General features: G+C 48.0%; 1 protein-coding gene across 24 annotated transcripts in view; it reads left to right on the top strand.

Moving 5' to 3' along the window:
* PPFIBP2 (PPFIA binding protein 2) overlaps nucleotides 1–15,564 on the top strand; it is a 147,796-nt gene that overhangs the window by 93,731 nt on the left and 38,501 nt on the right. For 20 of the 24 annotated variants that reach the window (XR_012509701.1, XR_012509703.1, XR_012509702.1 and 17 more), the window contains 2 exons: nucleotides 8,193–8,363; nucleotides 11,627–11,719. Coding sequence is in view for 21 of the 24 variants with exons in the window: in XM_074372461.1 (XP_074228562.1) it covers nucleotides 8,193–8,363; nucleotides 11,627–11,719 (264 nt within the window). In the remaining 3 variants the exon portion in view is untranslated. The remainder of the gene's footprint in view (nucleotides 1–8,192; nucleotides 8,364–11,626; nucleotides 11,720–15,564) is intronic. The other 4 variants (XM_010964925.3, XM_010964919.3, XM_074372464.1 and 1 more) reach the window with 1 other exon arrangement.

Genomic DNA, 15,564 nt, shown 5'->3' with positions numbered 1-15,564 from the left:
TTTACCCTCATTCTCTTCTACTATTTAGGCATCTCCAAAATCTAAAGATGAATGTTATTCCTTTCTATTACGTGCCAGCGTTATCCTGCACTGAAACCTGGCATATTTCTGTGTTTATTGGGTAAACACTAGTGATTGAGATGCTTCTAGTGTGTGAGGCATATTCCTTACATTGCTTTTGAGCACAGGCTCAATTTCTCATTGGTTGTGTTGTTGTTAAGCATGCTGGAAATGGAAATGGAGACCTAGATACCTTATTTGCTTACTGCAAAGCTCACGCGGACTGAAAGGTTATCTGTGTGAAGTGTTAGTTGAATAGACTCTGCTTCTGAAACCAGGGAGGAGCCATTTGAATTTTCTCCAAGTTTAGAGTCATTTTACCAATGTTTCAAGATGTGTGATCACGTGTGGATATACATTCAGGCTTGCAGGCAGAATTCAACAACTTTGTAAGAAGGCTTCAAGTAGGGACAGCTCAAAACCACTGAAGGAAGGAAAGAAGGAAAGAGAGAAAAAAAGAAGGAAAAGAAAGAGAGGGAGGGTTATTAGGTCATACAACTGAAAGTCTAGGGTTTAGAAAGCTGCTCTCACTGGATCCAGATGGTGTCACCATGTCATTAGAAATCAGGCTTAGTGTGGAGCATTTGGTTCTGTTTTAGCCTTATTCTCAGGAAGGGTCTACCCCTGTGGTGACAGAGATGGCCATCAGCAGCTCTAGGTCCTTCTAGCCTGGCAACCCCTGCAGAGAGGGAGGTTCTGTTTCTCAAAGGGTCCAGCAAAAGCCTCAGGATTGCATCTCATTGGGTCAGTTTGGGTCATGTGCCTTGTTCTGAGCCAGTTACTTCAAGGAGCATGGACCCACGTTTGGGGTGTATGTTTGTGAGTGTGAGAGCCAGTCCATCTGTGGACGAGTGCTGAGTTAGTCCCGAGCTGGGGCAGCTCAGATCCTTTCTAGGGAAGACAGGAAGGAAGGGGAGATCCCATTTCTAAGCCGAGTATAACTCGGCAGTCATTTTCCTGCTGGCTTTCTTTTCTTTCTTTTTTTTTTTTTCTGACGGATTCTTTTTCAATCTGAATTTTTGTTTTTGTTTTCCATTAGGCTGTTCATACATGAGGCAGCATAGACGCTGAGCTGCTGGCCTCAGCCCTACCAGATAACAGCCCTTCCTTGCTAGTACAAACATTTTGGTTTCCACGTGGAGGAATTTTTCAGGCTGTTCAAACTTGTGATAATCAGCAAACAGCCACATGACCTGAAACAAATTTCTCGTGCTTGTAATTGAACATAATCTTGGTTGGTATGCTCAGAACCTCCACCACTATTTCTGTCTATTTGGGGCACCCGAAGCTTAAAACCACCGAGGGCTACTTAAGCTGCACTATTGTCATATGCGTGGAGATGTTTATTTTGAATGAGATATTTGGCTAGCTCAGGTCAGCTGAGGTTGGAGTTGCATGAATAAAGGGAATGTTGCTTCCCATCCTACTCTGCTGCTGTTTTTCCCAATGAATGTGCTTAGCCTGAGGCCTGATTGCTTGCGGGTTTAAAAAAAGTAGGACTTTTTTTTTTTTTTTTTTAAGGTAGCCAGATCTGAAACAAACTTTCTCCGTGTAGCTCAGGTTTTATCCTAAACCAGTATCCTGTTTCCCTGTAGTCAGTTGTGGAAGTGATTACAGATGTTTGTCTATAACCCTGAGGACTTTGAGGTGCAGGTTTCTTGTTAATTGGAGACAATCTGCCAGCCATCCTTGCTCGGGGGTCAGTCAGTGGTGGCTCTAATGCGATATGGGTGAATACTAGACTTCCTGTCTACTTCACCTTTTCTCCTGAGCCTCTTGCAGTGGTTCTGGGTGGTTTCAGGGGACCCAAGATTGGACCAGTTAGGTTTACTCCTGAGAAGCAGGACTGCAGGAAAAGTGATGGACATGGAAAGTAAATATGACAATTAGGAGGATGGAACAGGAAAGAAAGAGATCCAGAGGCAAAGGAAGACCTCTGGGTGGCACATCTGTAGAAGGCGTGTCCCTTGGAGGGATCTTCCTTGGAGAAGGGCATCTGGCTTTCCTAAGCACTGGGGTTGCAGGGAGATCCAAAGGGTCCTGCGTGTAGTACTAGAGCAGCCTCTACAGAGGGGAGCAGGGGAACAGAGTCAGCCCAGTTGGTCCATGATACACACAAGCATGAAGAGAGCCGCACAAAATCTTTAGGATTTGCTGGCAAAAAATGGAGTGTCTTATTGCACAGATGGGATTGTCAGACTTTCTTCCTACTAGTGGGACTCTGGAAGGGAGGGATTCTGATGTCTGAACCGGGGCAATTGGAAGGATGAACGTGGAGTACAGAACAAAGGTGGGGAAGATTGTGTTTGCTCAGAGAACAGCTGGCCTAACTAGGAGAGTTTTATTATTCTTGTTTTTATTTTACTTATCCGTTTATATTAGTATAGGAAACCTACTCTGACAATGAAAAATTTAAGAGTTCGAAAAGGTATGTGTAGCAGAACCTCTCCTTCCATGCCTGTCCCCCAGCCAGCAGTCAGGCACCAATGTTGTCAGTTTGTTTAGCGTCCTTCAGAGTTATCGTATGCCTGGACAAGCGGATTTATGTGGTTAAATTCTTTCCCTCATTTTTGCACAAGTGCACATTATTCTGGACCTTTTTTTTTTTTAAATTTAGCAGTCAAGTAGAGTTCACTTCAGATCAAGTACATTGAAAGAAACTTCCTTGTTCATATTTATGTTTGCATATTATTTCACATCTGACTATGCCCTCGTTTATTTAATCAGTTCTTTTTTAAACATATACGTACATATGTATTATTTAGATTCTTTTCCATTACAAGAAATTGAATACAGTTCCCTGTGCTGTACAGTAGGTCCTTATTGTTTATCTGTTTTATTTATATTAGTGTGTATCTAGTAATCCCAAACTCCTAATGTATCCTTCCTCTCACCTTTCCCACCTGGTAACCACAGTTTATTTTCTGTGTCCTTTGAGTCTCTTTCTTAACCAATTCTCCTTTGTGGACATTTAAGTTGTTCCGAAGTGTCTACTATTGCAAATAATGCTACTGTGAATACTCCTGGACATGTGAGGATATTGAAGTGGAATTGAAGGGTCAAAGGGTACATGCACTGGAAATTCTGACAGATACAGAGGTTGTATGTCCACCAGCAATGTGTCAGAGCATCAGAAAATATTAAACTGAGCATGAAGGAGGAGTGAGGGAAGCCACGAAGTAAAATTGTGAACCAGTTTAGCACGTAGGATGGGCTGGGAAAGCCTGGGATGATGGGAGGTGCCCGGTAGTTTTCACATAGGAAAGAACCATAAAAAAAGCACTTTGATGGTTAGCGCAGCAGGAGTAATAAACAAAGGAAGCTGAGATTACAGAACAGTGATAAGAACTTCATAAATATCACCCAGACTTGATGATGTGAGTCCCAGCAGTGGAACACAGGTGCCAAAAGGCTCTGCCCTTACGGGAGAGAAACAGACCTGTTAAGAGAGGAGGTGGAGGCCCTGGAGGTAAAAAGTTCTGAAAGCAAGTTGAAGTGCCAAGCCTGAGGGTAGTTGTGTTGGAAAATGACACCTCCCCGTGGATGGGGAGAATTCAAGGAGAATGTGCAGAGGTGCTGGGGGTGGGGGCCCACGTGGTCACACAGAGCAGAGGAGGAAGGTAGATGCACTTCTGATACAGATCCCCAGACTGATGGAGGCAGACAAGGGCCAGTAATGGGAAGGGAGCAGCAATTTGGATAGCTGCTAAAAACTTCCTCCAGCTAAACACCTAAGTATGGGGAAGGTTGGTTTTTTATTTTTATTTTTTAAAGTTTTTATGAGGTCTAGTCAGTTTCCAATATTGTATTAAGAAAGGTTGGTTTCTGTTTCTCCCCACCTTGTTGGTAGTTTTGGCCCTGAATGTAGAGAAAGAAAAGCAGGAAAACTGCTACTCTAGCTCTGATGCTGAAGCAAGGGGGTAACTAGTCGATGAAGAAAAAGTGATGGGTACCCAGAGAGAGAGTGGCCATTGTTGTTTTGAGAGCTTATGACAGCAAGGGAGGGGAAAACTCAGCATAGTCAGACATGCCCCCTAGACTTCAGTAAATCATACTTTGAAAGGTCAGAAGTAGAATAGAAGAGATGCCTCAAGAATACTGAACTACTTACAAATAGAATTCTGGCCATGTAATCTCACAAGTAATACCAATAAAAAGGAAAAGCTTAGAGGCACCAGCTAGTTTTTGAAGGGGCTTGTACAAGATAGAAAGGACAGATCAAAGTGCACCTTCATGGGCAGCACCAGGAAGGGCAAGCCCCACACAGAAGGACAATGCTGAGGACAATGGAAAGTTATGCTCTCAAGAAGCTCAAAGAAAGAATGGGCTTGGTTCCACTGATGCCTCTGACAAGGGCATAGAACTCAGGACAGCCGTCCCTAAACTGCTCGCTGTAAGTGAAATTTAAGGAATCAGGGAATCAAGCAAGTTTGAAAAACTGGAAGTAACTGTTTTCTTCTTCATCTTCTTTCTCCTCCCCTTTCTCTTCTCCTTTCTCCTTCCCTTCCTCCTCCTTCCTCTTACTCTTCACACAGAAAGTTAAAAAGGTTTTATAAAGTTTGGTCTTTTGAGTTCGAGGTCAACCCAACGATGGCTAATGAGGAGCTAGAAGACAAAATAGAGAGAGGTCTGTGTCCATTAAGAGTGAGTTACATCCTATCGACCTCATTGGTTTAACTGGGAACGCATCTTGTGGTGGTCGACCTGGTAAACTCGCACTTCAGCAAGGCATTGCAAAACCACTGCTTGGGATAGTCTTGTGTGGATAAGGCAGAGGAATATAGGGCGAGAGCTAAAATAGGCATATGCTACCCAAATGATAATGAATAGTACCTTAAGACTACCTCTAGGAAGATATTTTGTAGAGGGTCACATCATCTGCCCATAGCCCTCCTGTCTGATGAGCATTTTCAGTCCACCATTTGGAGGCTGATATAGAAGGACTTGAAGTTGTGATGACAGGAAGCCAAGGACAAACTAAATGGAGCACTTGATGTTGGGATTCTTAAAGACCTACCTACGCAGACTGGAGCGACAGATAAGGTGGCAGAAAGAGAGTCCAAGAGGGGCCAGAAGAACCTCAGTAGTGCAGAATTGCTGAAGGTGAGGAGCTAAACATGTCAGAAGGGAGCCACGCAGCTCGAGGGCAGAGAACACGCATGTGGATGTGACCAGGAGGGGGCCACTGAGGAAGAGGTGGTGCCCCTTGTGTGGTGGGGGCAGAGCTCCCTGGAGACTGAGGGCGGGAATGAGGTGGTGAAAATCAGGGTCAGTGGGTCTAGACTCCTCATTTGAGAGATGTAATGACAGAGGGACCAAGACAAGGGAGAGGGCAGTGGAGTTCTTGAAACTTACATAAGAGAGAGAAGAGCAAGTCTGAAGACTGGAAGGGCCATGGGCCAGGAGAGACCAAAGATTCTGGAGGAGAGCGGCCAGTGAGGTGAGCACCCTGGGGGATGTGGAGTCACTGGGCTTTCATTGTCATCGATCAGTGTCACGTGGGCCTTAACTGTGCCCTATGACCTTGAGGTATTTTCTGTTGCTCTCCCAGTTTCTCTCGTTCATTTCTTGTGAATCAAATGCTTGGTTGCGACAGGCAAAGCAGTGGGGGAAAGTGAACTCACATTTATCAAGGGCCTCAGTGTGCCAGGTCCCATGCCAGGTACTTACTAAGTCTCAGTCAATTCAGTGAAGACAGTGGCAGACTGGATGAAAGCCAGGTCTGCAGGGGTTCGAAGCCTGTTCACGTTTCACTGCATCCCACTGTGACTCGTCAGAGCTTCGACACTGGTCAGAGGCTGAGTCTTCCTCTTTGAGAAGATGAAGGCTGATCGTTACCTTGAGGGATTGCTTTTGACTCCATCCTTAATAAACCTTCATTCTTCCTTCTGCCCCAGTGTTCTTGATTAGATGGTTAGATGTTTAAAAAAAAACCACCTCAATGCTGGTTAATTTCCAGCATTGCTTTTATCCACAGCTAACTTTTTTCTTCCCATGCCTCATAGAGACTGTTCTAAATTTGGACCCCCTTTTGCTTCACTGCTGTGTCCTTTTTAGCAGGCAACCTGGCTGCCTCCTTTACAGAGAAGAACAAGACCATCGGGGAGGATCTCCCTCGATGTCCTGTTTCTTATCTGGAAACCTACCTGGATCCCCACCTTGCTTTCCCTTTGTGCTTAGCTAATCCCTCCACCTGGGACTGCCAATTCCAGCTCCTCTCCTCCCTCTTTAATGCCTCCCTCTCCACTTTCTCAGTCCTCATAGGTAATCCTGTGGCTCTACCTGCTGAACGATCAAAGCACCAAAAGACTGAGACTTCTTAGGAGAAAAATCAGGAACAGAATGAACGTAGGCGGTCTCCCCGTCATGGCCAAGTTCATGGGCAGCAGAGACAGGGCGAGACTGTGACTCCTAGTGGCTGAGGCCAGTCAGGCAGGAATCCTCTGCCCTTGTTAGGCATCTGAGCTCAGGCAGCAAGGGGTTCACAGCCCCGGGGCACATGAAGCAAAGGGCAAGTGACAGCCCAGTGTCTGCAGGTGAGAAGTCAGAGCGCGGGTGTGGTCCCAGCCCGTTGGTAAGTGTCCCACCAGGGTTCAGGGACCAGCAACAGCGGAGCTGGGTAGAGGCCTGGGGTCCAGCGCACTTACTCAGGCCCGCAAGGGTCACCTTGATTTCCCAACCCAATCCTGCAGTCCTGGTAAGGAAGTGCCTCTAGGCTAAGCTGGGAGGGCTGCTGGGAGGCTAGGGGCCGGGCCCCCTTATGACAGCGATGGCTGCACTCACTGTGCTCTCAAGTGGCATCCCTGGGGAGTAGAGCAGGCTGGCCTCGGGGCCTCAGCCCAGGCCCCTCTCAGCCCCAAGCTGCCACCCAGACCCTCAGGTCCGTCTGCCACCCAGGACAACAAGATGATGGGGGAGGAGCTCTTCTTTTTTTAGGAAACACTGTTTCTCTCGCGGATGGAAAACCTCTTTCTAGCATGGTTCTCAGTACCAGATACGGGTGTTCAGAATACCAGTAAAGGGGGGGCAGGGAGGGGCTAAACGCTTGAATTGGCTGCCACCCCACCCACCCTGGGCTCTGTTTGGCTCTATGGCCAACTGTCTCCTTAACTCTGTATACCTTCCCCATAGGATGCTCACAGTCCTCCCCGCCTCTTGGGCTTGTTGCTGCCATGAGTGGCATCGTCATCCACCCTGTTCCCCATGCCCGTCACTCCTCGTCTCCTCTACTCCCACACCCAGGCAAAGGGGCTAGAACATGCCTACTTGACATCGCTTAGGCGCGTCTCATCCCTTCCTCTTGACCTAGGCAGAAGCAGTCACTCGCTACTCCCTGAAAGCCCTGTGGTCCTCTCAGCAGAGCACTTACAGCTCTTTGTGACTGTTATTTGTGTCTCTCTCCCCACTCACCTGTGAGCGCCATTGCTTCCTGTGGCCTTGGGTCCCTGCAGAATTGACGCTCAATGTCTGCAGAGTAGTTAAAGGAAAGCCCAATAGGGCTGCTAGTGCAAGGGTCAGAATCGAGTAGGTATGGATTCCAAGGGTTGCGGATTTTCCAAAGTTGCCCTGAAAGACCAAAATGTTCTTGAGGCTGCGAAGGAGTCAGTTTTGGAGTGGGAAGCGAAGGAGTAAGATTTGGCATCGGGTACGAGGAAGAGCTTAGGGTTGGGGACATATAAGCATGCATGAGTGTGTTGTGCGCCGTCTGTCCCCTGTGCACAGCAGAATGGCGTGTTTGGGGACAGAGTTGGCAAGTGTAGCATGGGCTTGGGTAGAAGGGAAGTGTCTGTGTGAACCGTTTAAACCTGTCTCCGCTGTTGAGAGACTCTGAGCTTCAGATATTGACGTGCAAGGATGGCCCCCAGTATGGCACGAAGGAGCAGCCAGGGGGCTGTTCAAACTGCAAGACAGGCCCACAGATGGGGCAGAACTCGGGAAAGATGCCACGTCTTTTGGTTCCTGTGAAGAAAGCAGGTGGTCACAGACAGCAACTGCTGGGTGCTGCCCACTCCTCGCCCGCTGCCCCTCTGCACGCGTCCGTCCTTCTGTCCGTGCTGCCCTCCTGAGGAGTGCTGTGCCTGAGAGCTGACTGACCCTGAGTGCTTTTTTCTCCTTTCTCTCCCTCCCTACAGTCGGTTCTGAATGTGATCAGTGAGCTGCAGGAGCAGATGTGTAGGCTGCAGCTGGACATCCACAGGCAGATTCAAGAGCGCCTCTCCCTCAGTAGGGGCCGCCCCGAGGAGGAGGCCGCAGCCCCGCCCCAGGCCCGCAGCCAGGACTGTGCCTGTTGGGAGGGGTCGCCTGTAGGAAGCACGCTTAAGTATATCAGCGCATGCGTGTGTGGGGCGATTCACTGGCAGAGGGGCTGGGCTTTCTCCTAACCAGGACAGTGTGTGGTGGCTTAACACGGGGCTGTGGTTCCCCCTGGGCAGAGCTCGGGACTCACTCTCCACCAGACGTGAGCTGACCTCTGTGACCCTCACCAGAGCAGGATCTGAGCCGGTGAGGCCAACCCTCTGGCGGGTGGCAGCACTCCCCTCCCTCAGGGCTGGGAATGAGGTATGTCAGGTGCCTGAGTGTTGGGGCACTGGGGCGAAAGGAAGCTTCAGGATTCCCCTTCCCAGGTATGACCCAGACCCTTTCTTTCTCCTGGGCTGGGAGATTAAATGAAGTTTCATTCCATGTGATTTTAAAGAATAAATAAATACATAAAAATTTTTTTAATTAAGGAAAAGAACAGCATCATGAAAGAATCATTTCAAGCTCATTTTTAAAGAGATTTATCCCCAGTGAGAAAATAGAACACAAGTTTCCATATATTGTGACAATTGTCATAATCTGGATTTCCCGGAAAAGTTCTCCCACATCGTCACATAGCTGCCATCACGCAGGACCTGGGGACACCATTGTGAGGGATTTCACACCTCAGGGCCCCTCGCACTGGTGTCACCAGGTCCTACATGGTGGCGGCTGCACAGCGATGAGCCTGTGTCTCCAAGGCCCACTATTGAAGCCTGAGGGAAGGTCAAGGTCACAGTACTCATGTCCATAGGAAGTTGCCATGATCTATACTGGACTGGGGAGCATGTTGAAAATCTCTATCCAGACTTGGGCATGAGGGGAGACGCTCGATGGGTGGGAAACATGAGTCAGGATGTAGGTGTAGATTTGGAAAGGGAAGCTCTGAGAGGGTGCTGGGCGTGCCCCACGGCGAGTGGGTCACCCCAGAGAGACTCGTAAAAAGAAGTTACAGTGTGCTCCTGTGTTTATAGCCCACAGTGGGCAGCAGATAGTTCAGAAGGCAGAGGATACGCCCAAGGGGTTAGGCGCCTGGAGATCATCGTGCTCTGTCTGTGTCCCCACAGTGGCAGCTTCTCCACAGTAACCTGCACACTTTAGGTTCTGCCATCAGCAGGCCCGGTGTCCCCTCAGGCAGGGCCAGAAGTGTTCTCAGAAAATGATCCTAGGTCTGCTGTAAGTCACGATAGGCCTTAAAGTCTAATGTTGCAGGTCACGGAGGCAATAATCTTAGCTCAGAAGACTTTTTTTTTTTTTAAAAAAGGCGTCAACAAATGTTCACTTTAGCTCTAAGAAAATCTTAGTAAATATCCCTACAAAATTCAAGTGTAAACGATGTAACTTTCTTGTGGATTGTCTCAGAATGCAAAGAGTTCCAGGCGAGTGAAATGATGGCTTGAATTTCATGCGTTCATTTAGCAGGAGATAATGCATACCTACTATGTGCCAGAGGTTAGCAAGACTCAGAGTTCACAGTAGAGGAGAAGTAGCCCTTAGCAGTCATGCCAATAAATGTTTAATTGCAAATGATGTAGGAGATAATGCAGGATGTCACAAGAGAGGATGACAGGGATGAGATGCGGGGGTTGGGATAACAGCTCCGGGAGGCCTGAAGGATGGGCAGGGATCCCAGACAGAGCGAGCGGTGTGTGTGAAAGTCCAAGTCAGAAAGAGGAACCAAAAAGTATGTGGTTTGGCTGGGGCCTAACTGGGGAGAAACAGTCATAAAGAGGCAGGCAGGGTGCTGGGCCAGGCCAGCCTGTGTTGGTCATGGGTTAAAGTTTATGAGCTTTGAGGAGCAAGGGAGGGGCCAGCGTCAGATTTGTGTTTTAGTCGTATTGTTTCCCTGGATGCCATGGGGGTCAGTGGATTCAAGAAGAGCAAGACAGCAGAGGACCAACCAGTGGAAAGACTGTCCAGGCTGTTAACACGAACTGCTCGATCGGACGAGTGCTGGTTGAGTTGGAAAGAAATGAGAGACTGAAGTGATTTCCTTGGCGGTGGAATGAACAAGGCTTGGGGTTAACTTTCATATGTAGGGGTGGCAGAGGAGAAGGAGATGAATGGGCCGGAGCCCAGGTTCCTGGCGCAGCTGCCTACGTGGGTGGAGATGCCCTTCGGTGAGACAGGGGTGTCTCAGAGCGGGCGCTGAGAGTTCCACTTGGGCCATGACAGTTGTAAGATGCCTACGTGCCGTCCATGTAGAGATGCTAAGTGGGAAGTTTGTCCTGTGAGTCTGGAGTTCAGAAAGCCTATGAAAGTAATCACATTTATACTAATTTTTCTGTTAGAAACCAGTCAGCAGGACTGTTTGTCCATTAAGGGAACCTAGATTTGGGACAAAGGTGCCGAGTGGTGTCATCTTTACTGAGGGGTTACTTTAAAAAGCAGGGGTCCTGGGGTCAGAAGATAAGGCCTGATTTTCCAGGTCCCCCATGGGCAAGTTGTTGGAATGTGCCTTCCTTACTCAGCAACCTTCACGTGGCTCCCTACTGCCTAGAGAATGGTATCAAAACTCATCATATTCTTATCCCAAAGCCTTTACCATGGGTCCCTCCTTACTCTCCAGGCCTCATTTCCCACAAAATGCTGCCCATCATCTGCTCTCGCCCAGCAGGCTATCTCCCTTTGTGCCTGCTGTCTTTGCCTTGTTCCTAGACACCTCCTCCCTCCCTCCTTTCTTCAAGCCAGCCCCCTCCTCTGAACTGGAACACCCCAACCGGCCTTGACATCTCACACTCAGCGTTTGTCCTTTTGGTGTTTTGTATCAATCCTCCTGGCTGTCACTTCCTCTGTGAAGCCTTTCAGGATCACCAACCCCTCCTCTGGGTTCCTCCGCCCCCAGCAAGAGAGATGCCCCCAGTTCGCCTGCTTCTCCCTACCTTGTTTGGAAGAAGCTGCCTCGTTTCTGCATCTGTTTCTCTTGCTCCCAAATCCTGCCTGCCCTGCCCCCTACCCACCCACACGGGGGTGATTTGGGCACACCCTGCAGGGAACGCTGATGTCAGAAAGGGGTGAGCAGAATGGGTTCTGAGAAGAAGAAAGTTTTCTCTGTGTTCTGTCTGGAACTCCCTGGTCTTTATTTTTTAATGGCCATACAGCTTTTCCTGAAACAAAGACCGTGTTTAAAGATGGGAGCTGCAGTGTGGGCATGACGCAGTTGCTCCTGCCTTGGTGTCCTCTGTGCATGAGCTTGACCAGGGTTAGAGCCAGGGAACAGCCTGCTCTGTAATCATCAGAGCTTTGTCTTTCTTCCTCACCCCTCTAGGAGTTGCTGCAAGAGCTCCGGCACCTCAAAGTCAAGGTGGAAGAGCTGGAAAATGAACGGAATCAGTATGAGTGGAAACTGAAAGCCACCAAGGTAAAAGGCGGTTCTGATGTTTAATGGAGAGGCACGGGGGCCCAGTGGGGAGGGTCCGTGTCCAAGCTCGGGCTTTGCAGTAGCCGAAGCTTGAGAAATGAGAGCTGACCCCACTGTGGGCACACGCAACAGTGCCCAGGTTGTGCAAGCAGACAGATTTGATCCAGCAGGGCTCTTCTCACAGGGAAAGCCCATGAGGTTGTGAGCTGCTGAAATCACTTGAGTTTCCTTCCTCTCTCTGTCCCAAAGCGCCCCAGGCTGGTGCTGGGCGGAGCAGGGGCTCTGTGAGGGAGTGATGAGTCCTGGGGCAGTTGAATGCCAACATTATCTTGGCTGCATCATTTTAAATCCTGCAGTCCCTCTAATCATCAAGTTCTAAAAAGAGACATGCATTATTTTTAGCAATTCCTAAAAAGATGATATATACTTGTGGTTTTAAAAAAACCAAATCATGTTTCTGTCGAACTGGGGAGCTTGCTATTTAAAGGACACCAACGATAGATTCTTCTGTGAAGTAAATTTTTTCTTTCCCTCCTTTGTTTCTTCCTTCATTTCCTGTAGTAGTTGAGATGGATGGATTCAGCCTATACGTTTGTTGTTTTGGCCAGAACGTTGTATTAAAAAAATGTTAAATAAGCTGTCACTTAAGCATGAGGAAGTTTCACATTAAAATACAGAATTAGAGTTCTCTGGGGATGGGGGTGGGGTGTGCTAGGGTTGGGGAAGGGAAGTTCTAAAACCCTGAGGCAGCTTTCCTGCCTGAGGAGCTGGCCTGGGCTGCCTTGGATGGGTGCACACCTGCCTTTCCACTAAGGGTTCTGCAGCGCCCCCCGTGGGTTACTGGATGGCCTCAGCGGTGGGCATTTCATCTTACAGTTTTCTCAACCTCTAGTTTGTACTTTCAGTTTTATTTTCTCTGTAACTTTTAATAATGATAAAAACAATAATACTTATTATAGATCATTTTAAACCACAAAAAATTAAAGAAATAAAAATCACTTACACACTACCCAGGAGCTACCACTATTAATATTACCTTCCAGGCATTTCTCTCTTTGGGTCTATCTCTCTCTCTCTTAATTTTTAGTGTTGATAATTTATACACAATTTTATACCATGCTAGTAAAAGGAAACTCTGAACGTGTTGTATAAATGTAAAATAATTTTCTTAACCATTATACAGATGAGGAAACTGAGGCATAGAGTAGTTAGATAACTTTGCGAAGATTTTACAGCTAGTCAGCACCAGCCCTAGGCAATCTGCTTGTTCATCTGTAGCTCTGCTTTTGTCTAAGTGTTGCTGGCAATTAGGTTCTTGACTCCTCCCAGAAAGAATTCAGAGACAAGACACAAAGGTCAAGAAAGTAAAGGGAGGATTTATTAAGTGATAGTTCGCTCTCAAGGGGAGAGCAGACAGGCTCAGGTGAGCAGCTGCCCTGAGTTTCTTTGGCAAGATGCTTACATAGGCTGTAAAAATGAATGGGTGGAATATTCACTGGGGAGGGAAGGGTTTGGGGTCATATTCCCTGATGTTCATCCCAACACCCCTACCCAAGGGGAGGAGGGATTTTTGTCCTTATTTAGTCTGGATCGGAAGGGTCATGGCGTCGGTGCATGATGGGTACTTCTGATCTGCAAGGCTAATTCTGTTGAAATGAGGGCATAATGAGCAAAAGGTTACATCTGGACACTGGGGATTTCTGCCTTTTTCCACTTTTCTTCATCTGCCTCCAGGTCACTTATCACCCCAAAATGTGTGATTTCTTACCAGTCCAAAAGTTCCTGCTTTCTTCTATCTGCCCAAGGACCCCTGTTGTTTATATCATGTATGGTTTCCTGTATTTGGCCCGTGTCCCTCCTTTTTTGCCCAGTTCCTGCCATTTGGCCTGTGTCCCCCTTTCTCTGCTCATACCTAGCTACCTGCCTGCTCTAGCATAAGGGTGCCCTTGTGGATTGTTTCACAGTCCCCAGGTCTAGGATGACTGACTCTCAAATAGCTCAGGACCTTCCATCACTGTGATCCCCTCAAGCGACTCCTTTGAAGTTGTTCACACCACCTTCTCTTACAAAACCGAACAACTCTTTTAAATCACCCAAGTACTTGGCCTTGGCTTGTAGACCTTTGAGACTCGACAGGTTATGCAGTAATGACCAGGTCTGGAGCCCCTCGTGTGTGCCGGAACGGATCAAGCCCTTTGCCCAAAGGTTCTCATTCAGTCCATACAATAACCCAGGGAGGCCTGTCGGTTGATTATCTTCATTTGACTGGTAAGGAAACTGAGGCTCAGAGTAGGCAAGGTGAGGTTCGGATCTGGATCTATGTCATTCCAAAACTCATGCTCTTTCCCCTCTTCGTCCTAATTCCCTGCAGTAAAAACCTGCCCTGTTTTGAAAGTTCTTCAGTTTCCTGTGTAAAGCTTCTCAGTCCCTAAATGTGACTCACCTTTCAGTGCAGCGGCAGTAGGGCATGCTCCCGGGCTTAAGAAAGCCCAGCACTTGTAGTGGGGCTGAGTGCCTATCTCATCTTTGTCCCAGACCTCTTGCCACGTGGCTGGAGCTTCAGTGGCCATGGCAATAGCATGCTTTGCCCTGGGTTCCCTCTGGGCTATTGTCGACTTAGACTTCCCGGCTTGGGGCAGATGCCTCTATAAGCCTAACAGAGCACCTGCCGTTTCTGGCCTACACTGTGGAAATTGCATTCAGGAAGTTGGGCCCAGTTACTTGATCTGCAGAGTTTTGAATAAATGACCTCACCCAGAGGCAGGCCTCAGAGTAGGTGCTCAGTCCATGTGTCCTGAAACTGTACACAGGCCTGTTTGCTGGTAGAGTCAACAACAGAACCAGTGCTCATTTGGTTACTCGAGCTGTTCCAAGATTATCTTGGGAAAGGACCAGCCCGTACCATAACCTTGAGGAATAAAGGTGGGACGTGATTGGGCTACCACATGGGGAGATGGTGCCCAGAGTAGAAGCTTCTGTGTGTTCTGTTGATTGGCTGGGAGTCCATTCTCACCTCCCTTGCTTAGTCTGGTTTGATGCTCAAAGACCTGGCTAGTTATCTGTAGGGAGGGAACAGGGGGAGAGCAACAATAGTAAATAGTAAATAAAATTTATTGAGAACTGTCTATCTGCTGAGCATTAGGCTAAGTTGTCCGTAACCATTATCATGTTTAATCCTCACTCCAGCCCCGTGGGGTAAATGCTATTTTCCTGGTTCTATAGATGAGACAAGACTCCATTTAACTCACCTCCTCAAAGTCACCTAACTAGGAAATGAGAGAATCCAAGTTTGTTGGACTCCAAAGCCAGTGTGAGTGTGCCTCTTGGGATGTGACGTCCTCAGTGCTGAGTATGGGAAGGCATGGGCAGCCACAGCTACTGTTAGGTGTAAGATTTATTCTGCTAGACTTAGTAGAGACTTGGGAACCACACACCGCAGCTGCCCCTGTGAATGTGTTTATGCAACTGTGTTGTGCTTACGTGCCTGATTTGTGAAAGTATGTACACTCTGCACACCTGAATGCACGTCTGTAATTACATTGGGGTAAAGGAGCATAGGTGTCTGAGGCTGGGCAGAGGCAGTGGCTGTGCATTCAGGGTGGGAGAGTTTGAGGGAGGGAACTCTGGGCTCACTCTTTGTCTCCTAGTAGTGATTTGACTTCTGCTGTGTTTCCTGGATGAGGTGGAAAAATGAAAGCTGTGTGTTCTTGTGACAGTGCTGCATGGACATGCTGTTGCTGGACTATTTTGGGGGAAGGAAGAGCCTGTCCAGAAAGCGAATATCCATCTTTGGACCAAGGGTAGCCCTCCCATTGCACATAATCCCACTTCCTCAGGCTTCAGTG

The sequence above is a fragment of the Camelus bactrianus genome, chromosome 10 (genome assembly GCF_048773025.1).
Source record: "Camelus bactrianus isolate YW-2024 breed Bactrian camel chromosome 10, ASM4877302v1, whole genome shotgun sequence".
Classification (NCBI taxonomy): domain Eukaryota; kingdom Metazoa; phylum Chordata; class Mammalia; order Artiodactyla; family Camelidae; genus Camelus; species Camelus bactrianus.
This window is presented reverse-complemented; position numbering and strand designations above follow the sequence as displayed.